This window comes from Sceloporus occidentalis, unplaced genomic scaffold (genome assembly GCF_023333645.1).
Source record: "Sceloporus occidentalis isolate IW3139 unplaced genomic scaffold, rSceOcc1.0.p SCAF_3, whole genome shotgun sequence".
Lineage (NCBI taxonomy): Eukaryota > Metazoa > Chordata > Lepidosauria > Squamata > Phrynosomatidae > Sceloporus > Sceloporus occidentalis.
The window spans coordinates 230,308,830-230,334,113 of NW_028316983.1; the positions used below are offsets into that span (position 1 = coordinate 230,308,830).

General features: G+C 41.4%; 1 protein-coding gene and 1 non-coding gene across 2 annotated transcripts in view; both read right to left on the reverse strand.

Moving 5' to 3' along the window:
* LOC149317586 (eukaryotic translation initiation factor 3 subunit H) overlaps nucleotides 1-25,284 on the reverse strand; it is an 89,483-nt gene that overhangs the window by 14,792 nt on the left and 49,407 nt on the right. Inside the window, exons 3-4 of the mRNA XM_089517865.1 lie at nucleotides 9,471-9,638; nucleotides 6,284-6,383 (exon numbers count right to left, since the gene is read on the reverse strand). Coding sequence (XP_089373991.1) covers nucleotides 6,284-6,383; nucleotides 9,471-9,638 — 268 coding nt within the window. The remainder of the gene's footprint in view (nucleotides 1-6,283; nucleotides 6,384-9,470; nucleotides 9,639-25,284) is intronic.
* On the reverse strand, nucleotides 14,782-14,849 carry TRNAA-CGC (transfer RNA alanine (anticodon CGC)). The gene has a single exon. It is a non-coding gene; the product is annotated as a tRNA-Ala (tRNA).

The following is a 25,284-nucleotide window of genomic DNA, read 5'->3' on the forward strand; positions in this document are numbered from 1 at the left end:
GATGCACTGGAGTTCTTTGGCAGACATTCCTCAGAAGAATCAAAATAGAAGGGGCACTGAGAAGCGGTGGTTCTTTAACTTTGATGCACCGCAAAGCATTATCCTGGCCCTTCAAAATTCTTCACAGGCCACCATGTTGCAACCGTTTAATCAGAAACCATGTGTGAGGACACTGGAAAGTCTTTAAAGCTCATCTGATGTATTAATCCATGAAGCCTTAGGCCAAATAAAACTCATTAGTCTTGAAGGTATCACAAGGGAACAGACTAATCTGGCTACCCTGTTGGAAATTATTAGTCCTCTTCAGCCCCTTTTCACCTGGAAAAGGGTTAGGAAAATAATCTCCCAAATTGTAGGCAAACAGGACAGAATGGACCATAAACAAAAATGTCATTCAGTCTTTTGGTATCCATGGGTATTAAAGGCTTCAAGAAATGCACCCAGACATGACTGCCCTCATATGTTCATCCATGTGGAGGTGACAGCCATTGCTGCCACATAGATCTGTATCCATTTTTATAGAAGTATATACATAATACTCCCTCTGAGAAATTGCAGCTGTAGCCATGTTGATCCTTAAACCAAATTCAAAATCCAAATAAGTTGAACCTGTTATTCCCTGATTTCTGCTACAGCCATTATTGATTTGTTTATTATTTTAAGGTATGTTTTAATCTGTAACCTGTTTAATTGTATTTTAAGGGGGGGGGTATTGGGACACAGGATTGTATATTTTAACACAGAGGTAGGCAACCTGCGGCCCGCGGGCCGGATGCGGCCCGGCGAGGCCTTGGGACCGGCCCCAGCCTGGTCCTGCCGCCGATTGCCGCCGGGGCCTTTGGGGGGCAATTGTCTATAGAAGCCTCAGAAACATGCATTTATATTAACATTTTTTTAAAAATCAGCAAATTTTTTCGCGTGTCCTCCATTTTTTAAAAAAAAGTGTCTTCCATTTGAAAATTTTGTCCTACATTTGTCCTGGTTTATTTATATATTTAATTTTTAAAAAAATTATTTACTTATTTATTTTTTGGCTTCGGCCCCCCAGTTGTCTGAGGGACAGCAACTCGGCCCCCGGCTCAAAAAGATTGCCTACCCCTGTTTTAACATATAAGGCACCCCGGTTGTGTTGCACAGAGAGGTGGGATATAAATTATTATTGTTGTTGGTGGTGGTGGTGGTGGTGATACCTTTATTATGCCAACCAGAAACCATTAAAATATGCTTAACTTTTACAGCCCACTGGCTTCTTTATTAGATGAAGAAGGTAAAGAAATCATGCAAGGCAACACAGTGATGTTGCAGAAATTAGAAACTGCACGTCTGTACCTCCATCTTCTTCACCTGATAAAGAAGTCAGCAAGCCTCAATAGTTAATGTAACTTTTCTGCTTGGCCTAATAAAGGTATTGCCAATATGTATACACAATGTTGGGTTTCATTTGATGGTCAATGAGGCTGCCCTTGCATTTTGTCAACCAAAGACACCTCACTGAACTGCAAAGCAGGGAAATCCTAACCTGGTGGATTGTTTGACATCTTACACAGGGACTTTACTCTTATGAACAGGGTAAAACAATGTAAACTGGCTTCACTGCCAGAGTTCGCTGCCACATAAACTAATTGTTTTCTCCAGGCCTAACAGCATGGGCTCTCACTGACCTCTGCCAACACAGAAGATTTTGGCTTCATATGAAGAGGGACAGAAAATATGTCAAAGGAAGAATCTTTACAGCTGCAATGGAAAACTGAAATTCTATGGCCTTTCTTTCACTTCCTTTCTCTCACTTCTTTGCTTCTCTTGGAGGTGGGAAAGAGGGTTCTTAACTTTCTTTCTCACTAAACACTTAATAACACCAAAGCAAACATGATACAGACTTCTGTCCCAGTCCACGAATTCTTCACCATCTTCACTTGATGAAGCCGGTGAGCTTCAAAACCTAGCATAATTAAGGATGTGTGGGTGCATGCACCTTCTAGTTGGTCTAATAAAGGAATTGTTAACCTTTATTTTGATTTCTCTCTACTGAGGAACCAAGATTCAGGTTGCCATGAAGAAAGGCCTACATGCATGCAACTGTACACTACTAGACCTCCTTCAGATCCACACAGTTACAGGTCAAGTACTGACACATGTGTATGTATGGTTGGCTGGTCCATCACTGTCTTCAAGGCAAAGGCTAGCCAGGTGCATTCTTAGAAGGCTGTTCGTGCATTCAGTACCAATAGGTTCCAAAACATTAAAAATAAAATAAAAAAATTAAATAGAACATTACATGATAATAGAGAGCAGGACTGGGAATCCTGTTGTTGGACCACAACTCCCAGCAGTCCTAGCCACACAGTCAATGGTAAGAAATCACAGGAGCTGTAATGATTCCCACCCCAGATATGATTCCCATCCCTGAAGAGCTGTTTAAGAAAGGAATGGAAATGGGAATGGGTGATCAAGTTCCTGAGCTTTAATTATTCCAATGGTTCATTTATTTATTATATAGTCTACTGGAAGGAACTGGCAAAACCACCTCTGAGTATTCCTTGCCTAAGAAAACCTTATGAACACACACGCTACTGGTGATAACACTCCCTACATACCCTATGGCTTGCCAGACAGTACTCTTGAGGTAGCTAAATTTGGTCTGGGGATTCCAGTTGTCAAACACTAACACAAGGTACGTGCGTCCAGCCACTGGCACCAATATTCCAAGGAACAATACACATGACTGTCCTTCTGTTTTGTATGTCCCATTGAATCCAAAAACATTGAGCATAGGAATTTCAGATTCTGGTGTACAAAATGTTTCTTATTCCTTTAATCTTAATCCCTTTCCTAATATTTAACCTCAAAATGCAACTAACATCTCAAAATACTAAAAAGTATTTTTAATAGCAAAAGTGATTGTGGTTTCTTCCTAAAATTTCAAAGTAGAATCTTCTTCAAATGATGATGATTTTCCCAATTTTTGCCTTTGTATTTTTATTATCTTTCTGGTTTTCCAGTTTTGTTTTTCTTTAAAACCTGGATACCTCTGTGACTGGAAAAGAAAGGGGCAGTCTGTTGAGTTAAGAGCTGGGTAGGGCACTGTGTAAATATTTGTTTCACAAACTGGAGAATGAAGTGTTGGTTCCATTTTTTTCAAAAACTGCAAAAATCATCAGTTGATATTTGGAGATGGGAAAAATGTATTTTGACAGTACGCAGCAACAGTAGTAATTGGGTTTCTTTGAGAGGGGAGATCTCTTTGAAGGCTGGACAACTAAAACAAGCTGGCTATGAATATGGAGGAAAATGTCACTTCACACACTAAAAACATTAAAAACTACCCAATCTTCAAATTTAGAATTGGACTTCTGGCAATTTCTATTTTGTTTACATGTTTTTGTATTTTTCGTGGTAGAAATCTGTTAGAAAATTGGCCCTGAACATGTTGCAATCGTTCACCTCTGTTCTAAGCCCTCTGCATATAGTTGCCATATCCTGGTTGTTCCCAGGACATTTCCAGTTTTTAAGGCTCTTTGGGATGTCCTGCCCAATTTTGGGATCAGATCCCAGACTTGGTGAGGCCTCCTTCACTTTGGCACAGCTGTGCAGGGTCTCAGCTAGCCAACAAACCAGCCCCCAAAACATCCAGGGGTCAAGGCCTCCTCGGCGCATCCTGCACGCAGGGCCTCTGCTGGCTAGAGGCGATCCAGACAGAGCCAGAGGCCTGGCCCACCGGCATTGGTGGCACAAGCAGTCAGGTAGGCAGGCCTGACTAGGGCCTCCGGGGACCACCTGGTGGTCTTGGGGGCTGGGAGTGGCAGGCCACTGTCACCAACCACCGCCTTCCTCACACTTTTGCCAACATAGGCGGGTGGCAGGCAGGCATGTAGGCCTGGTTGGGGCCTCCGGGGGGGGGCAGCCTGGTGGTCTGGGGGCCACAGATGGGGATTGAAGGCCCCTACCACCTTTAGTTGGTTGTGTCCTCCATTTTGCTTGAACGTCCTACATTTTGTCCTAAATTGTTTCCTACATTTTATCCCAATTTTGTGGAAGAGAATTATGGCAATCCTACCTCTGTAGCACTTCCTTCTCCTTGAGTAGCCAGCTATTACAAGGTGCCCTTGCTTAACTGTAAAGATACCTGCAGGACAACCAAGACTGAGGGGAAGCACTGGGGAAGCTGGTACAATTGAATGGGGCCCTGTGATCTGGAAGGAGTTCCAGTTCCTGACTGCACTGCATATGTTTTTATCTTTGCTTTAAATCTTGTATTCTTGATCCAATAGGAAGAGCAGGCACCACTCATATTTACAACAGACACACTCGTGCACATTTGTTATGCCACGAAATGGTCTCAAGTTACCGTATATACTCGACGATAAGTCGACCTCATGTACAAATCGAGAGCAGGTTTGGGGGCCAAAATTATGGATTTTGATCAGACCTGTGGATAAGTCGAGGGTAAAACCTAACAAAGGGTCTAAATGATGAAGCAAAGGAAAACAATGCCAAAGAACTTGCAAAGGTCTGGTAGCCATAACTGTTTGGGCTCATACTAAAGGCTGGATGAATGAGAGATCAGAGCGGGGTCAGTGCCTCCAGGACACATTACACTTTTGTCTTTCACCAGGGAATGGTTCCCTTGTTTATAAGAGCTAAAGTACAGCATTTACATTGACCCATGGATAAGTCAACCTGGGTTTTTGGAGTCAATTTTTTGACTAAAATTTCTAGACTTATACATGAGTATATACAGTACATACTCAATGCTGCAGGGGTTCATCTGTTATGAGTGTGGCTGGCACCCTCCCTCAATAACAGGCCCTGGTGACTGAGACAATTGGAACATATATAAAGCTTATGTCATGTCTTATGGGGAAAGGGCCTCACTCTAGTGGTTCCCACCCTTTGGTCCTCCAGATGATTTGGACTTCAACTCCCATAATTCCTGACTGTTTGGCCAAGATGGCTGAGGATTCTGGGAACTAGAGTCCAAAACAAATCAAGGACCAAAGGTTGGGAAACATTGCTGATGGAATCCTGGAACTCTCACAAGAGGCCCTTCTCTTGTGAGACTTAAGGTGGCATTACACAGGTCTGTCACCTCATGTGTACCAGCCAGTCTTGAGTTGACAGGGCCAAAGAAAAAAGTGTGCCATATTGCTGTTGGAGAAATCCAGCAACCCTGATTGGGGGGGGGGGGGAGGGGAGGGCAGGCACTAGGGCATGTACTGCCTCTTGGTAATCCTGAAAACAACAAGAAGAGATGGTGTGGAGGGTATGGAACTCCCTCACCCCAGATATTCAATAATAGCACCAAGTTAGAATTTAATTCAGTATTGTTACCATGACAAAACCAATCTCGCAGCATCTAGAAATGAAATGCCTATCAAAATACATAAGAAAAATACCAGTATAAAAAACAATTTTTCCTATAGCAGATTTACCGGTGCTCCACAATATGTTGGGCTGTTTAGTCCTAATTCATCATTAAGTTTGCCTTGTGGCTAGGGGCTAATAAGGCTTTACGTATGGCAATACTCCATAAATCCTTGATTTTGGTGATAGCAGCTGTGGAATTACTTCAACAATCCCCTCATCCAAGTTTCTGGATTCAGAGATAATAGGGCTGGTATTCTATATTACAAGAGCCACAGAGGCACAAAGAGCACTGGAGACTAATTTTGTGCATAATACACCTCCATATACCTATCTATCTAGGCCCTGTTATTTATCTTGTACAGTGAAATGATGTACAGCAGTGCTTCTCAATTATTTTCTGTCATGCCCCCCCTAGGAAGAAGAAACATTTCGCGCCCCCCGCGCGACTGTAAATAGTATCATTTGTCTATAAAATTGCTATAAGTACACCTCTGCATAACAGAGCCTCGCGCCCCCCCTGGGGGGCCCGCCCCACTATTTGAGAAAGGCTGATGTACAGTGTATGTATATCCACTCCAGGACACTTATGCACAAGAGAGACACTACTGTCACAAAAGTTGTATACCTTCCAAGTCAAGCTCATACTCAGAACCTTTCATTTTCTCTTTTCTGCTCAATTTCATTTGGCTTGAACATTCACCCTCTCTGGTGTGACAGAGGGCAGATCACATTCTTCTGCAGTAAATGTTGCTTCTTTACCTGATCACCTGTGACAGCTTTGAATATTTTCAGCTCCTGAGAAAGCACATGTATCATCCCAAACACACACTCAGCTTTCACTGAGTGTCTTCATGAATGATTTAATCCCCTTCTTCCCTCTTTCTGCCACCCACATTCCAAAACATCCATATGTACTTACGCTTCTGGAGAGAAATCCTTTTCTTTACAAACCTCCATCAATTTAGGTGTCAACCTGTATGCTTTTAGGGAAAGATATCCCTGGGCAGTTTTTATAGGATCTGAGAAAGAGCAATAGGAAAGAAACAAATATACTAAGTATTTATCCATACAATTTTATCTGAACACTTTAAATTGGGGCAATATTTATTTTCCAGTAAACATCTAAAGAGTTCTGTGAATGTCATTTAACAAAACTGTAGCCCTGAGGCAAAAAGCCATTCAAATTGCACACAAACAAAATATATCATCTGCTTTTCCAAAGCTCAGAGCAGTAGGCCAAAAACATCCAATCAACCAAACAAAATCAAACAATGACAGCAGATCTTGCAAATGAATGTCAGCAAAATTAACAAAAAATTATTTATGGTATCTGTATGGCATACAAAATAGTTCACTGGGTGGTTAAACAGGTAAGCAGCAAAATCAAGAAGTCTTGAAGAAATGAAGATGCCCAGGCCAAGAAATAAACAATTTGTAAGAAAAAAGTTGATATTCTCCTTGGAGAGAGAATTCCATAGGAGCTGACACAGAGTTATAAAGATCTGCTCTGAACATTAACAGTAATGGTGGCTGGTCACCTCATGGTGCAACATTCCATCAAGGCTGGATTGGTACCATGGTATGATTGAAAACCTTGCAGAAAAAAGTACACAACAAGTGATGGCCCTTCACATAACATGGACCTTTACAATTGTGGGCTTTAAAGCATAACAACCACCACACTGAATTAGCAAGCACCCAATGTAAAACAAAAGGAAAAAGGGCAGGGCAGTGCTAGAAAACAACATTCTATAAAATGTTGGCTTGAAAAGACTCCGAAGGGCCCAAGGTCACAGGCAACATTCCTTTTAAAGACAGATACTGCCTTAAGAGGGAAACTGTGTATTTGTGTCCATGAAGATCTTATCAAAATGTTTTAGGCTTTATATAAAGACATTCTCTCCACAAAGAAACCTTTCAGACTGTATATGGTTGTAGAGACAGGTCTGGTGAGTATAATCAGAAATACTGTCTGGAGCTTGGTGGCAGAACACATGCTTTACATGCATTAAATCCTGCCCCTAGTTCAAAGGAGAAAGGAAGTGAAATCAAAAGATCACCAAAACTGAGGTCATGGAGAGATGCTGTCAAACAGTGTACACAACTCTGTTGGGTGGACAGTGGATGCCTAGTAAAAGGCAGCTTCACATTTTCCTTGGTGACATGATAATAGCAGAGGAAAAGGGCTTCAGTGGTTGCCACAGCATCCGACTCCTTTATATGACAAGCAGCATATTGATGATGCTACTGAATACTTGGTTGTCTTAACCTCAGTGCTACAAGGGTCTGTCCAACCATATTTATGTTGTTGTTTTAAACTATACTCTGTATTTTCCCTCCAAAGACGGGTCTGTATCCTTGGAATAACTTCTACATGCTAATAGGATCATGATTTATACCCTGGTTATTTCCTGGGTCACAGTGGGCCACTGTGGTCCTCCAGATGTTGTTGGAATGTAACACACATAGGCCATCCAGCATCAACTACTGTCAGGGATTAAGGAAGCTGTAGCCCACCAACATCCAGAAGGCATCAATTGTCCTGTCCTGGGGAATAAAGCTGTATCTAGACAGCAGCATCTCTTAGAATCATACAGAAAGGACCATCAAGTCACCTGTTCAGTACAGGATCGCCAGCTAAAGCATCCTCAGCAGGTAGGTGTCCAGCCTCTTTCTGAAAACGTCTAAAGGAGGAGACCCCACCACCTCTCAAGGCAATCTCTGCTTTTAGAAAGCTGCAAGTCAGATGGGAAGCTGGAGTAGAACTCTTTCCCCAACTTCACATTTTTATGTGGAGGCTGATAAAATTGTACTAAAGGAATATTCAGTCATGAGAGCCCCCTACCTGCACTTTCAAGCATTACGAGTCCATTAGCACACCAGTTCATTACTGTTGCGGGAGCTTCACAATAACAATGGGATGCCTTGTGAGTCCAGAATCTGCACCTGGATTGTCAAGCTCTTGGAATTCTATTAGGAAAATATTTATTTTGACAAACCTTTCCAGTTACATTTTTTAAAAAAATGTAAATAGTTTTCATGTTGCCACATTATCTTCAAGAATGGAAAATATTATGTTTGTTTTTTTAAAAAAACTATTTAATTTCTAGGATAAGGGAGCTTAACATGTGTAGCAAGATAACAGCTGAGGCAGTCTTGCCAAATAGTAAACTTTTCAAAAAGAAGAAGTTAACATTTGGGCTGTCTGAAACTGAACACAGTAAAACCTTTAGCAATCAGTGATAAAATGAAAACCAAAATAGACTGAAACAAGTGGAAAATTCATCAAGATCTGATGATGCAATGTTCCCAGCCAGTATAAGTATACTTTAACAACTTGTTCTTTACTGTAATCCAATTGTTAACATACTGAAACAATTTTGGGGCAGCTCATAAGATTGATCGTATTCATTAGTATTTTTTCTGACAGATACTCAGGACGTTACATTTACTTCTCAGCTGGAAACTATACGCGAGCCTGCCAGATATGGCAAAACTGTGAGTGTTCAGGGAGGGGAAGGCTATAAAGCTGTTAAATTGCCTACGGTTCTGATACAGCACAGAACATCTGGTCTGGAGAGCTTGAGGAAACGCCATTAAAAAAAAGGCAACAGAAAAGAAAAAAATCTTTGTGCTGCGAAACAGTCCAGGTTTTGTATGCTTCTGTCAGATGCATAAAAAGGAGGTGGAAAAGGAGGGGGGAGACTTGGCACATTGCATTATGATTGGTCAGTCACGTAGGGACCCAGACGCTCTAGCAGGCAGAGTTTGTTAAGACATCTGGTCTAGTTCCACCAGCCCTTTCCACACACAGGAGGGGGAGCAACAGAGGAATAAAAATGAAGCAGCTACTCTGGCATTCCAAAACGTACACATCAGGGCTCTGATAGCAAGAAAAATAAACAGAAAGAAGGAAACCCTGTCTAGACTTCACTGCTGCTGAGGCTGCTGCAGAAACAGGGTTGGTATTTACTTGAAAAAGGCCTGCCAAAGCTGCTCTTACAGGCAAGGAAATCGAAGACAAAAATAGCCCTAATAATATCAAGGGGGTGGTGGGTGTTGTGTGATGGTGCTGGGAGGTATAATACAGGAAACGGCATACTAACCGTAAATGAGAACGACAGATTCCTCAATCGCATGCTGGTAACTGAACTGGGAGTCCAAGAGAGCCCGGGTGACAAAAGAGCCATAGTAGGTAGACTGATACCAGCCGACGTGAAGGTGATCGATGTTTACATGGCGGAGGCTTCGCATCATTTCCATCTGATATTGAACTAGGAGAGGGAATAAGAAAGAGACAGACGGAAATCAAAAACCAGACAGGATAACCTTTCATTATTTTGTTTTTAAAAAGCACCATAGCTATTCCTAAACAATATGCTCAACTAGAATCTGTCAGGAGCCAAACCAAGAGACCCTTGAGGCCCCTGGACTAAGAGGAAAGGAGGAGAGTTCTTCTGCTTTAATTTCAGAAGTACAATAAAAGAAGATTTCTCTTTATTTTTAGCTGTTTATTAAGAGGAGGAAAGTGTTAAGTCAGAGATTTCAATCTCAGACATCTTCAGTTAAAAGGAACAGGCACGAGACAAGGGAGAAAGGCCTCTGCTTGACACCCCACGGAACTACTACCAACCAGATGAAACCAAGCCAGGCTAGATGAACAGAGCCTGAAACTGGTTCTAGTTGGCTGCAGCAAAGGAAAAGATGGCAAGGTTTACTCCATTGGCTGTGCTGAAAGACCACTAGGAGGGCCCTTCACTCTTCCTCTCCCAAACTATCACCATACTGTACCACACACACACACACATACACACAGAGCTGGGCTGCTGCTTCAGTCCAGCAAAGACCACTAATCGCAACTGATGTTTTTCTGCCTTAACAATTTCCATGTATTATAAGATCTGTGTAACCTCAAGAATTGTTGACTATGCATACTTTTTTAAGAGTGAGTTCCTCTGTGGATAGTAAGATTTACCTCTTGAGTGCCCATGCATGCTGAGCCAGCCTGGCATAGTGGTTTGAAGGTTGGATAAGGACTTTGAGAGCTCAGTGTTCCAATACTCTCTTGGCTATGGAAACCCACTCTCTCGGCCTCAAAGGAAAGCAATAGCAAACCCCTTCTGAACAAATCTTGCCAAGAAAACCCCATTATAGGTTCACCTTGTGTGTGTATGTGCCTTCACGTTGCCTGTTTACTTACTGTGACCCCATGAATGTCATAGGATTTTCATAGGCAAGGAATACTTAAGAGGGATTTGCTATTGCCTTTCTCTGAAATATAACCTACAGCCCCTGGTATTCCTTAATGGTACTCATCCAAGTACTAATCAGAGCTAACCCTACTTAGCTTCCAAAATTAGAGAAGATCTGGTGCCTTTAGGGCAGTGGTGGAGAACCTTTTAGCGACCGAGTGCCCAAACTGCAACCCAAACCCCACTTATTTATTGCAAAGTGCCACATCCCTCTGGATTTCTAATGACAAACTCTAGTGAAGTCTGTGTTGGGAAGATGGTGCATATGCCCAAAGAGAGGGCTCTGAGTGCCACCTCTGGCAAGCGTGCCAGAGGTTCGCCATCACTGCTTTAGGGTATTTAGGTTTGGCTTAGGGTCGCCTTAAGTTGGTAATGACTTGAAGGAACACAACAACAACATGCGTAGGATCAAAGCTAAGAAACGTTATTTTCTTAGACTACAACTCCCATAGATTTAGATCCTGGAATTATGTGAATTACCTCATTAAATATGGGGTTGCATTCCTCAAAAGGAAGAGTAGTCTGGGGGTAGTTCTGGACCTCACCTTATTACTGGAGATCAAACTGAACTCTGTAGTTCAGAGTGCCTAGGGAAAACCTTGGCTACCTTACAAGCTACAGCCTTCTCTGGATTGGGATAACCTGGCCACTGACTATCCAGTTTAACTACTGCAGTGTGATCTATATGGGGCAGCCCTTGAAGAAGGTATGACGACTGCAGCTAGTGCAACATGCAGCTGTAAAATTGTTGACAGGAACACCTTACAAGAACCATTTGATGCTGATTCTACGTAAATATTTAAAGAACTGTACTACCTGCCAATATGCACTGTCTCAAATTCAAAGTGATGAGAATTAAAATCCTAAACTCCTTGGGATCCCAATATTTGAAGGAGCACCTCTTCTTATATATACCAGGCCAACTACTGAGGCTATATGAGGAGGCTCTCCACTATGCCCAACCAATGGGAGCAAAGTATTACATGGAGACATGAAGAGGGCCTTTTCTATAGTGTCAACCTGGCTGCAGATCATTTTCCCCTTGGAAGACCCAGTTTTTAGAGATGCTGACTTTACTTCAGTGTCAGATTGAACCTTCACATTTTTACTAAGCGTTTAGGGCCTAGACTGACTAGGCTGCAGAGCTTCAATATAGTGTATGTTGTATATGATGTTTTAAACTGTGTTTTTATGCTATCTTACATTATTTCAAACTGTTTCAACTTTTTGTTTTTCTGTATGCACTCTTCCCTGAGATCTTTTTATACAGGAAAAGGTATAACCAGAAGGGATTTTGAATGTTGATAGTCAAAATGTAATTTTTCTAAGTTCCACAAAGAACTATGAGTTTGCTTACTCAACTTTTCTTTTCTGATATTTTAAATTATAAGCCTAAGAGAAAAGGCAATCTCTTCATGTTTGTTATGGTACTATTACAAGGGTTGGTACACTCCAGAGCTTGAGTTTTATTTCTTCTGGAGCTCTGGAAACCCTATGTACATCAACCCAGCACATGTTTGAGAGGGATTGTTTTCATGTGGAAAGCCCCCCAAAACAGTTTATTATGATCCAACAAAAAGGTTTTCATCCTACAGATATTTTTTCCTGCCAAAACTCTCCACTCTTTTCATCTGAAAACAATCTACTTGCTTTACAAAATTTTAAAAATGATGACTTCCATTTGATAAAGTATGTTTCACCCCAATGTGTCAAGAATAAAGAAAACCACCTTTCCCTATATGGTGGCTGCTGCTACTTTTATCCTTCCAAAATACACATACAATTCTCTTGGGTCCCTGTAGTTCTTTCATTCACCCTTCTAGCAGCGATCTGCTTTTCCTGGCAACCATAAATGCTTCCACGTCCATCCTGTGCATCTTCATCTGGGCAACAGCTAGACTCTTGGCGTGCTAGGATGGCACAGCTAACCGATGTGGCTATGCTTGCCCTTTCTCTCCAGCCATTCCTTGAACTGTTCTCCCTTTATTCTGTCAGCTTCTCACTTGGCCTGCTGCAACCCTCAATTCCAGCTTCCTCTCAAAGGAGCTGACAAGCTCAGATCTCAGTGTTGACTTTCTCATGATCGGCCCCAGCTCTGCATCTAGTCTGAATTCTGCCCGGATTCAAATTGGCTGCCCGTCATCACTGCTTCTTATTGCCCAGTGCAAACAGTCTCTCTCCCCAACCCAGGCCAAGAACTATAAAGCAAACATGGTTCAATTCAATGGATACCTAGCAAAATGTGACAACTGCTAAAGTGTGGCAGCTGTTTCGCTATAAAGAATAAATGTATCCCAACTAGAAGCACAAAATCTTGAATAGAGACAGCTGTATCTGTTTTGCTTTCTAGAGCATCTGCTGTTGTCCACATACACATTCACTCTGTCCCATTTCCAAGTAGGTTTGCTTTATTAAAAAAAAGAAAATATGCACACAAAGTCTATATGCGTTTTGGTGAGCACAGAAATGTGTGCATGTTTTGGTACACATTTCTCCTGAATGTATGTATTATTATACAGTTAGCCATCCACATTTGCGGCTTTGACTTTTGTGGATTTATCTGCTTTTTCGATAGATATGTTCTTTCTTGTAACCTCTAGGTCCTCCAGTACAACTCTGCCAGATGTCCAGATTATTATTATTATTATTAACCTTTATTTATAAAGCGCTGTAAATTTACACAGCGCTGTACATACAATCTTTTTAATTGGACGGCTCCCTGCCCTCAGGCTTACAATCTAAAAAGACTCGACACAAAGGGAGTGGTGGTGGGGAAGGGGCCTCTCTAGTAGGATAATACATATAAAATACATAGCAATACAGGAAATGATTCAATAAAACAGGCAACAAAAGAACATCAAATAGCAAGTGACAATTATGCAATGCCTGGGAACGCTTCTCTGAACAAGATGGTCTTTAGCTCCATTTTGAAGTTGGTTAAAGAAGTGATGGCTCTTGTTCACGGGGGAAGAAGGTTCCAGGCGTGAGGGGCAGCGAGTGAAAAGGGGCAAATCCGAGATGGGGCAGAGGAAATCCTGGGCTGGGACAGCAGACCTTGACTACCAGAACGGAGGGCCCTAGTGGGAAGGTGAGGAGAAATAAGGTTTGATAAGTAAAGAGGGGCCAGTCCATGGAGGGCTTTAAATGTCGACAGCAGGAGCTTATACTGAATGCGGAAAGGGAGGGGGAGCCAGTGAAGGGATGCCAACACAGGAGAGATGTGGTCAGAGTGGTGGGCGGATGTGATAATGCGTGCAGCTGAATGCTGGACAGAGATTAAAGGTGAGAAAGAGGAAGCCCAGCCAGGAGGATGTTACAGTAATCAAGTCGTGAGACCACTAGGGCATGGACCAGGATCTTGGCAGTGGAGGCGGAGAGATATGGTCGGATTTTGGCAATATTGTATAGAAAGAATCTACAAGCCTTGGCTGTGGTCTGGATCTGAGGGATACACAACAGAGAAGAGTCAAAGATAAAACCAAGACTGCGGGCTTGCTGCACTGGTTGAATAGAAATGTTGTCCACAGAGACAGAAAAGGAGTGTTGAAGGGTGGGCTTAGGAGGAAAGACAAGAAGCTCCGTCTTGGACATGTTGAGCTTCAAATGCCGATGGCGCATCCATTGCGAGACAGCTGTGAGACAAGACAAGACTTGCTGTTCAAGCCTTGGAGAAAGGTCAGGGGTGGAAAGATACAACTGGGTGTCATCAGCGTACAGATGGCAGGATGTTGACCATAGAGTTCTGCTGGAGAACCTAGAAGGTCCTAGGGAAAACACTTCTCTAGGCATTTGTAAGTCCTCCAGCATGATTCTATAACCAACTTCTGGCAGATGTTGACCAAAGAATTGCACTGGAGGACCTGGAGATTCTCTTAGGTGAAAAGAATAGATTTCTTTTATTTAATAATTTAATTTTAATTTGTTTTATTTATATACCGCTATTCCAAAGATCATAGCGGTGAACAGCAAGTAAGCTAATTAGCAAGTAAGCTAATTTGCCCCCAACAGTCTGGGTATTCATTTTAGCGACCTCGGAAGGATGCAAGCCTGAGTCGAGCTTGGGCCCTTCTGCTGGTCTTGAACTCGCAACCTTGTGGTTTTGAGTGAATGGCTGCAGTACAGGCATTTAACCACTGCGCCACCAGGGCTCCGTATAAAAATGCTCTGGAGATGCCGGGGATTGAACCCGGGACCTCACACATGCGAAGCGCATGCTCTACCACTGAGCTACTCTTAAGGACTACTCTTGGGTTAGGATTGCATGCCTGGAGAGAATTCTGATTCTCTGTGAGTGATTTCATTAGATGCTACCAGTCTTAACACCCCGAACTAGGGTTCTGTGATAATTCAGGACCCAAACAGACAGGCGAAAATAAAGCTGCTTCAGGTCACTTTGGAGGTATTCTGTTTAAATGACACATGCATATTAAGAGGTCAGAAGCTGCGCTAAAGCTGCACTCCAATCCTTAAGACTGGAGTGTGGCTTTGGTGTGGCTTCCGGCTTCTTAGTACGCATGGATCATTTAAACAGCATACCTCCAAAGTGACCTGAAGCAGCTTTATTTTCACCTGTCTGTTCAGGCCCTCATTCATTCATTCATTCATTCATTCATTTTCCTTATTTCTAGAGCAAGTTTGAGCAGAGCTGACAATAACACAATAACTACCACCCCCCAAAAAACAAAATCCTAGTTCATCATAATAAATTCCTTTTTCAAATGACAAAAGTATACCTAAGTTATACTATGTCTGTAATTTAATGGGGGTTAACCATTTCCTTTGCAGTGTCACTATAACTTTTTAATGTGACTTTTACAATTACGGGGATATGATGTTGCTAAATGGAGAAGAAATATCACATGCTTCAAGGGCTGATTCATGCTGTGCCTTGTGTTTTGTTCTGGGCATTAAGGTACTAGTGAAGCGGATGGGAGGAGGATGCCTCTTGTACCACAGGCCAGCAGCTTTGAGAATTCAGAAGTTTGTTTAGTCTTTAAATTACCATATATACCTGTCTGTAGGTTGAAAAATATTTACTAAAAATTGACCCAAAAAACCTGGGTTGACTTATACATGGGTCAGTACGGTAGTAGTTTGGACCTTGGAGCCTCTTCCCCAGCCCGGCTGTCTCCCAAAAGGGCAGCTGGGCTAGGGAAAGGCGTGGGGGGCAAACACTTGCCTCCCTTCCTCTTCCCCAGTCTCGGCGTCTCCTGAAGCAACAGTTGGGCTGCAAAGGAAAAGGGGGAGTGAGTGCTTGCCTCTCAAGCTTCCTCCCTAGCTCAGTTGTCTTCCAAAGGGACAACAGGGCTGCAAACAGAGAGGAAGGGTACTAAACCCAAATTTTACCCTTGATTTATCCACGGGTCATTGCAAAATCCCTGATTTTGGCCCGCAAAATTGCCCTTGACTTATACACGATGCTGACTTATACACGAGTATATACAGTAACTGTAAAGTAGCTATTTCAGTTACTTGACAAGCAAGAGATAATTCTTAAACTTTTTAAGATATTTTGGGTGTAACAGTGTCTGATTATTTTTAAAATATAATTTTCCAACCTTTGCATTGTATTGTGCCCATTGTTTTTCAAACTGTACCTTGTTCATTCAACCTTATAAGCTTGAATTGATCAGAATAAAGAGCAATGAACAGTCTGACCAAAGCTTCCACAAACCAGAAGGATTGGAACCTGTCTCATTTCCAGACCCAACACTTCTTCTATTGTTCACTGACATCTTCATAAAAATCTGCCTTTGGAGTACGTGTTGCCCTCCTGTTTACGGCATGTTTATGGGTCTTCAGTTTAGTAACATGTCCATAAAGGAATTGTGCAAATTTCATTGTTTCAGAGCTTTGACAATAAATTCAATTCACTCTTCAACCGCTAAGCCATCCCCTCAATCTGGCATTTGTGCTACATTTTAAATAATTAGCTTTACAACAAAAACAAGAATGTGTGGTAAAGGCCATCAGCTTCTTGCACGCATAAATAAGATCCAGACTGAGAATGGGGACAATTAATACATTTTTATATAATCTTCACACACTCTTCCAAAAGGCTAATTAAATTATTGTTAACTATTTCCAGAGCACAAACGAAGACAACATTTGTGTGCTAGACCAGTAGGGGCCTTTCTTTGTCAAATATGTAAAAAGTTAAACAAGTCAAATATAGACCTTCAATTAAGAATTTTTTTTTAAAAAAAAACTATAAACAGTACAGCAGTTAGAAAACAGAGTTTATTCATTTTGAATTTTGCTTTCATTTAAGCTTTGCTTTTAAATAAAGTCACCCAGACAAGGACAATTGGGGTGTGTGTATTTTGTCATTAGCCCTTTGGGCAAGAGACAAAGTGCCTGGACCTCCCTGTGTGAGGAGAAGCTTTTTCCCTCAAGATTTAATCTTTTTTTCCCATTTTATTAGCCTACAAGTATGACAGGCCTGTTAATTTGGACAAAACAACAAATACCAAGATTCAGATTAGACCAATGGATCAAATGTATACTTCCTAAAGATGCAGAGTTTCTGGAAATGTTGAAACCAAGAAAGCAGACTCAAAGGAAATTGCTGAAGATTGAAATATATGCAATACCTAAACTAGAATCATAGAAACATAGAGTTGGAAGAGACTTCAAGGGCCATCCAGTCCAACCCCATTCTGCCATGCAGGAATTCTAAATCAAAGCATCCCTAACAGATGGCCATCCAGCCTCTGCTTAAAGACCTCCAAGGAAGGGGACTCCACTACACTCCGAGAAAGGAGTGGGTTCCACTGTCGAACAGCCCTTACTGTCAGGAAGTTCTTCCTAATGTTGAGGTGGAATCTCTTTTCCTGTAGCTTTCATCCATTGTTCTGGGTCCTGTTTTCTGGACCAACAGGAAACAAGCTTGCTCCCTCCACAATATGACATCCCTTCAAATATTTAAACAGGGCTATCATATCACCTTCTGTTCTCCAGGCTAAACATCCCCAGCTCCCTAAGTCATTACTCATAGGGCATGGTTTCCATGGTTTCACCATTTTAGTCACCCTCCTTTGAACACGCTCCAGTTTCTCAATGTCCTTTTTGAATTGTGGTGCCCAGAACTGGACACAATATTCCTGGTGGGGCCTAACCAAAGCAGAATAGAGTGGCACTATTACTTCTCTTGATCTAGACACTATACTTTTATTGATGCAACCTAAAATTGCATTGGCCTTGTTAGCTGCCGCATCACACTGTTGACTCATGTTCAATTTGTGGTCTACTTGGACTCCCAGATCCCTTTCACATGTAGTCTTGTTCAGCCAGGTGTCCCCCATCCTATATCTGTGCATTTTATTTTTCCGCCCTAAGTGTAGTACCTTACATTTCTCCGTGTTGAATTTCATTTTGTTAGCTTTGGCCCAGCTTTCTAGTCTATTCAGGTCACTTCCCTCCAGGATGAAAAGGAGCGATTGTTGAGCACCCTTTGGCTTCGGCCAGTCAACCAACTAGTTTGTCATGCGATATTGTTTGTTTTCTGGTTGCTGCCAGCTAATGGCAACCCTAAGGCAAACCTATCACAAGGTGTACTTTTTTACAAGACATTTGGAGGAGTTTTCTCATTGCCTTCCTCTGGGGCTGAGAGAACGTGACTTGTCCACACTCACCCAGTGATTTCCATGACTTAGTGAGAATTTAAACCCTGCTTTTCAGAGTCTTAGTCTGAAAATCAAATTACTACACCATGCTGGCTCTCAAACTTGTTTATTATTATTTGTTCATATGTCCAACCTTTGTTTCAGCACTTTATTTTGCTTCTGTCATGTAAAGCATAACACTTATATTGTAAGGCTCATATAAAATTGATACATTTAGCAATCCCATGTGTATTTGCTTAGAAACAGATCCAGTTTCATGAAACTACTTTAGTACCCCAGGTACCATAGCATCACAGCCTCAAGAGCAAAAATCCCTTTAAATGCAATTCTGTACAGTGGGCCCTTGGTATCCACTGGGGTTTGGATACAGGACCCTCCATGGATACTAAAATCAATGGATGCTCAAATCCCATTAAATACAGTGGCACAGCAAAATGGTGCCCCTTATATAAAATGGCAAAATCAAGGCTTGCTTTTTGGAACGTATACATTTTTAAAATGCTTTCAAATCATGGATACTTGAAGCTGTGGATAAAAAATACCTGAATAAAGAAGGCTGACTATATTGTCAAAAGACCATGGTTTGAATCCCTGCTCAATCACTGAAGGCTACCAGGTGACACTGGCCAAATTATATTCTCTCTGCCTCAGAGAGGCAAATTTCTTATGAATAAATCTTGCTGAGATAAACCCACAATAGGGGTTTATCATAAATTGAAGTCAACCTGAAAGCACATAAAGAGAAGCTCTTGCAGCACAAAGGGATACATTCTCTAGGTGGGGGATGACTGGGCAACTCATGATCTGCAAAATCCTGAGGAACTTCAACTACTTTTCCCTACCTGGATGGAAGAAAAATGCTGATCTATTAGAAGCGTAACATCAGCAGCCTTAGTAGGAATTGCTAGAGGATCTCCTGGACTACTGGAGGATCTCATAGACAGCTGAAAATATCTCTCAAGGCAAGCCTCTTCCTGGCCCTAAAGATCTTGCTTTTGAGATTTTTATTTTTCCACCTATAGCAGTAGCAGAAGAATAACAAAAAAAATATTTGTGAGGATTGCTGAGGGAAGGGAGATATTTTATTCTTTAAACACATCTCTGTGCACTAAGAGATATGTGGGAATGTGCAGGTGGATGTTTGCATGCATATATTCAAGCATTCTGTGGTGCTGAATTACTGTTGCCACATTTTCTTCTTAAAAGCTCCTCATCTTTTAGTAGCTAGCTGTCAGGCAAAGACGGCATGCAGTTTTTCGAGGGTACATTCAGGGATAACCATAGATGTGCTGCTGTTGAACTGCAATCTTCAGTTCTTGAAATACTGACACACAGACACACATCATATTTAAGTATCCTGTTTGGTTATTTTCTCAAACAGGTAAAATTCACATCTTCCACCTCCAGATTAAGCACTTTAGGACTGACTTATACCAAAGGCATATAATGGAACATATGCTTAACTTTGCCTTTGAAATCAAACTGAGCTTCACTTTGTTTTGATTGTGCTTTGATCTTCCTATGTGGGTATTGTTTGGATATCTGTATTTTAATTGCACAGAGTCTTAAAAAGGAGGTCAAGAAGACTACTGCTAATCTTATCACACTCCCAAATGGGATGTAGATTGTTTCAGGAGAACAAATTATCACCTTAAAAGTAAGCCATGGATGACAAATGCCAAATGATGGCAAGAAAAACTAAAACCACAGCAAAGGGAATAAGCAAAGGGGACCAATAAGAGGCTATAATTTCATCTCTACTGCTCTCCAATGTCTCTACAACGCGAAATATTCTGAATTTGTAATAGCCTTTTTCAAACAGAGTCTTACAAGAATATAAAAATTGTCAGCCAGACCCTCATAGCTCAGTAGTGGTTAAGGAATGGCAACTGACTTAGATTACCTGAAGTGCTGATTGCACATATTCCACTGGACACATTCCAAAACCCATCAAGACTTCCATCCAGCAAAAACACACAATTTCAGTGTACGCCTACTCATGGCAAGATTTATCTGCCTTGATCTAATTTGCCAAATGTTGACAAAAGCGCTTGTTTTGCCACATGCTGCCAATGTTTGATCATTAATACTGTGATCATTAATACTGTCCAAGATGCTTTTACTCAAGCCGATTCACAGCAGTGTACTTTGGCTAAGCATGTAGTTCTTTATTTAGGTTTTTTAAAAACAACAACAACCAACAACAATCAGTCCTTGCTAATGGAGAATGAATAAGTAAAAACAAGATTGATGATTAGTCTGGATGACAGCTCAAAAGTAGCAAGGAGGTGACATTTCAAGCATTTGTTTTGCTATTTCTATCGAGTATACATGTTTGTAGTAGAATTTAAGAGGAGATGATGCATGTCTAGGAAGAGTTATCAGTCACTTGGGGGATTATGGGAACAAAAGAAATGCCAGGCTAAACTGCAATGTAGATTAGGTATATTCCATGCTCTAGAAGAGATAGGTTGGATTTTTGAATTCAAATGCCAGGTTTCAGAAAATCTGGCAAGCTAATCACATTCCTTTTTTTCAAACAAATAGCTATCTGCAATTCTATTTGGTACTCACAGGCCTCTCATTAATGTATAATTTAGGTATAGGAAACCTGGTGCCCTTTAGATTCTTTTGTCATGACTTCCTACAAGGACCAGCCAGGCTGGCCAATGATTGGAGGTTATGGGATTTGCAGCAGCTTGCTGCTGCCCTTGTTTGAGTGCACCTCTCCCCTTGGACAAACATCTTATTAACAATCCAGTTTTTTTAATGATAAGAAACCATCAATTCTGGTTAAGTCTACTGGGCCATATAACAAAAGCCAATTCACACAAAACATCTGCATGTGATTATAGGCTCAACTAGATGGTCATGGTAATCGCTTAGGAATGAGCAACTTATGTAGGAAGAGCCATGAATAAGAGCATAAGAACAATTCCACTGGACCAGCTTAAATATGTATCTGTTAAGGATTTCCCCCTAGAGTGGCAAACCAAATGTCTCAGATGGAATCCTTTAAGCAGGACATGACAGCAATACAACTCTTCTTTGTGTGTCCTCTCACTGGTAGTCAAGAGACAAATTGCTTCTGATCCTGAAAAGCATCATGACTATTAACTATCAATACCCTTCATCCTCTATGGATTTATCCAGTTATCTTGTAATGTCAGGCAAGTTGGTGACCACCACTACAATGAGGATCCTAGCAATGTTATAGATGTCAATTTGAGGTACCACTCAGTAACAGATCTTTAAGAGCACCATCTCCATTCTCAAACTGAAAGTTTAACCTTTTTGGTTCCATAATACCCACATTCCCTAAACATAGCTAGCAATGTGTAAGGCACATAGACTGCTGCACTGGAGTTTAGAGTTGTTGTTATTGTTGTTGTTGTTAACCGCTCTTAGGTCTATTTCGACCCATGGCAACCTTGTGGATGAGACATCTCCAAGAACCCATCCTAGCTCCTGTAAACTCACATCCATGTCCTCCTTAATAGAGTCCATCCATCTAGCATGCAGCCTCCTTTTCTTTCTACTTCCCGCCACCTTTCCCAACATTGTTGTTTTTTCTAATGAATCTTCCCTTCTAAAGTTATGTCCGAAGTACGGTAGCCTCAGTTTTGTCATTTACCTTATTCAAATCACTATTGAATCCTTGTATGCCTACTGGGTATTCAATATTTTTTATTTTGTTTCATTTGTTTCCTGCCCTTCCTCATAAGACTCCAGAGTGACCAACAATCTATATTAAAAAGTACTTTAAATTACAGTTCTAAAATTCTCTATATATATTCTAAAATTCTTCCTCAGTCTTCTAAATTAGCTCCTCTGTTCTCCGTACAATATGAGTAGGATGCTTTCAGTTAGCCATAGTTTCTGCTGGGGATGCTTTAGCTAGAGCTCCTGCACTGAGCATGAGGCCTGTCCAACTCTATGATTCTGCTGTTCCTGTTACATCCAAACCAAGGGATCAGGGCTACAGAACTGGGACAGGCCACATTCTTTCACGAGTCACGGCTCAATATACCAGCTTTCTCCAATCTTGCTAACTGCAGCTTCTCAGTTCAGACATTAATGGGAATCCATGGCGGGTTACAGACCGCCGAAATGTGGTGGTCTGCTGCCGCCGCCGGTTGCTGCATCCAGGAACCGCAGCAGCCAAACGGCGAGGTCCCCGGATGCAGCAAAGAAGGAGCACAAAAATCGCACTCCTTCTTGCGGCCCGGAAGAGACGCCACGAGGCGCTAGTCTTGCACTCGTGGCGTCACTTCCGCCGCGCGACGTGCGGATGCAGAGTGTCCGTTACATCAAAATGGCGGCGGCCATGTGGAACAGCCGTCGCCATTTGTTACGGACTCAGTCCGTGCTAGGGTTAGGGGCGTCTGGAAGAGACGCCCCTTTCTAACCCTAGCACGGACTGAGTCCGTCCTAGGATGCCCGTCTATAACGGGCCCAAGCCTAACTAAAAAGACCTTGGTTAATTACAGTGTACTGGCAAGTAGGAAGTGAAAGTGAATGTAAGGCTTGTAAATACTTTGGTTCATTAAGATGAAATGCATGTCCAGAGAGAGCCCAAGTGCCATTATACTCAAAAGGGGACCTTGCTAACCAATGAATGTGGCCTGATGATTTTTGAAGTGTTCCATGATTTATCCGTGGCCCTACTGGTGAAAAAATTTATGGAGTTGTAGTCAAAACAAGTAAATTTTCTATAGTCTGGCTAAATCAAAGTTGCATGTTATCCTTGCACAGTGGCCATGCTGTCTCCCATTTTATTCCCCTTTTAATTTATGTACTGTCAAAGTAAGTAGTTATATTGCTGTTGTGGCATTATGGCTAGAGAGAAACAGATTAAACAGTATTCCACCCTTTTCTTTCTATTTTCCAGAACCTATTCCACTCACCCATCCTTGGATCACATGCTACAAACCATAAAGCATTCTTATTCAGTGTTTTTTTTTTGGGGGGGGGGGTCTATAACCATACCCTTTTCACACTATATTGAACACTGGAAAGGAATTCCTGGTGACAAGACAGAAAAGCTTCTCTCTGTGTGCAAACCTTGAGCCATAACAAGGCTCCTGTAGGATATCAGGCAAAATGCTGAAAAGGAAGGCACCTATTTTGAACAGGGCAGCACCATGAAGGAGAAAACCTTGTAGCTCCTACAGAAAAGAATATCTATATGGTCATATTATGAAATGCACAGATATAGGATGGGGGACACCGGGCTTAAGGAGACAACATGTGAAAGGGATCTAGGAGTCCAAGTAGACCACAAGTTGAACATGAGTCAACAGTGCGATGCGGCAGCTAACAAGGCCAATGCGATTTTAGGCTGCATCAATAGAAGTATAGTGTCTAGATCAAGGGAAGTAATAGTGCCACTATATTCTGCTCTGGTCAGGCCCCACCTGGAATATTGTGTCCAGTTCTGGGCGCCACAATTCAAAAAGGACATTGAGAAACTGGAGCATGTCCAAAGGAGGGCGACTAAAATGGTGAAAGGTCTGGAAACCATGCCCTATGAGGAACGCCTTAGGGAGCTGGGTATGTTTAGCCTGGAGAAAAGAAGGTTAAGAGGTGATATGATAGCCCTGTTTAAATATTTGAAGGGATGCCATATTGAGGAGGTAGCAAGCTTGTTTTCTGCTGCTCCAGAGACTTGGACCCAGAGCAATGGGTGCAAGCTGCAGGAAAAGAGATTCCACCTCAACATTAGGAGGCTGGATGGCCATCTGTCGGGGATGCTTTGATCTGGATTTCCTGCATGGCAGGAGGGTTGGACTGGATGGCCCTTGCGGTCTCTTCCAACTCTATGATTCTATGATTTCAAACTAATCCACTTTTCCAAGATCGCAAGGACAAGACTGAGGACACTGTCTAAGGAAAGACTTCAAACCTATATTATCACAGCTGAAAAGAAAAATGGCTCACAATAAAACTACAGATGAAATGCTCACTATTTTTTTATAAGCAGCTAAATTTAGCACCATCATATGTTCTGCTTCGCTTTCAAGGTATAACTAAATTTCCTCGCATTGCCATGCCTCTTAACATCATTTTCTATGGGCTTAGAAATGACCAGCCATTCCACTTGTTTATAAAATGATAAAAGGGGGGAGGGGGATAGCTTTAAAAGTAATTTTGCGGCTACAAAAAGTGTATTTTTTAAATTTATATGCAAGCATCAATGTATCTTGTACATTTTTTTTACATCATTTAACATGAGCAACAACCCAGGATGTAACCTAAAGAAAAATTAAACATCTGGCAAAACATGTCATAAGCTCGGAGTTCACAGCTGCTACTACATTTAATTTCTCTCCTCTACAGCTGTGAGATTTGTTCACAAATCTGAAGAATAAAAACAAGAATGAAAATATCACTTTATCTAAAGTGCTCCAACCATCAAAGCAAGCAACTTTATACTTATAGCTAAAATACACTGACAAGAGTCTTCATTTTCCATTTTTGTCTTTCTGGATGTATGTTTAAATTAATTAAAAGGGAGCAAATGATGTTTACAACAAATCCTGTTGCATTCACATAGTCAAATGGGTACAACAGTTTCTTATTATAAATGTCATATGAATGTCTTCGCAGTCACATATTAAAAATTTAAAATGTTAACCCTAATGTACAAGTTTCAAAATAGATAATGAGGCACAATGATGAAAAGGAGAGAAAAATCCCATCATTTATGTTGTAAATGTGAAAGCACTGCCAATGAATACAAAACCAGCCAAATTATTTCTTAAGTAAGTTTTAAAAGTTCTTTTGCGGAAACAGTTAAGCTTCACTAACAGTGTACTGTAATTTTAATATATTTATTTATTTATTTTGCTATAAGTTAAAGAAACGAGTTTGCAACAAAAACTGTTATGAATCTTGCTGTCTTAAAAAGGACCAATAGTGCTAAAAGATTTTTTTTTTAAAGGTAGAGAGTCAGCACCAAGATCTGCAGAAGGGAATACACACTTGCATTTTCAAACAGCTGTGAAAGTTCATTCCTCTGGTGAAATGGAAATCCATAGGAA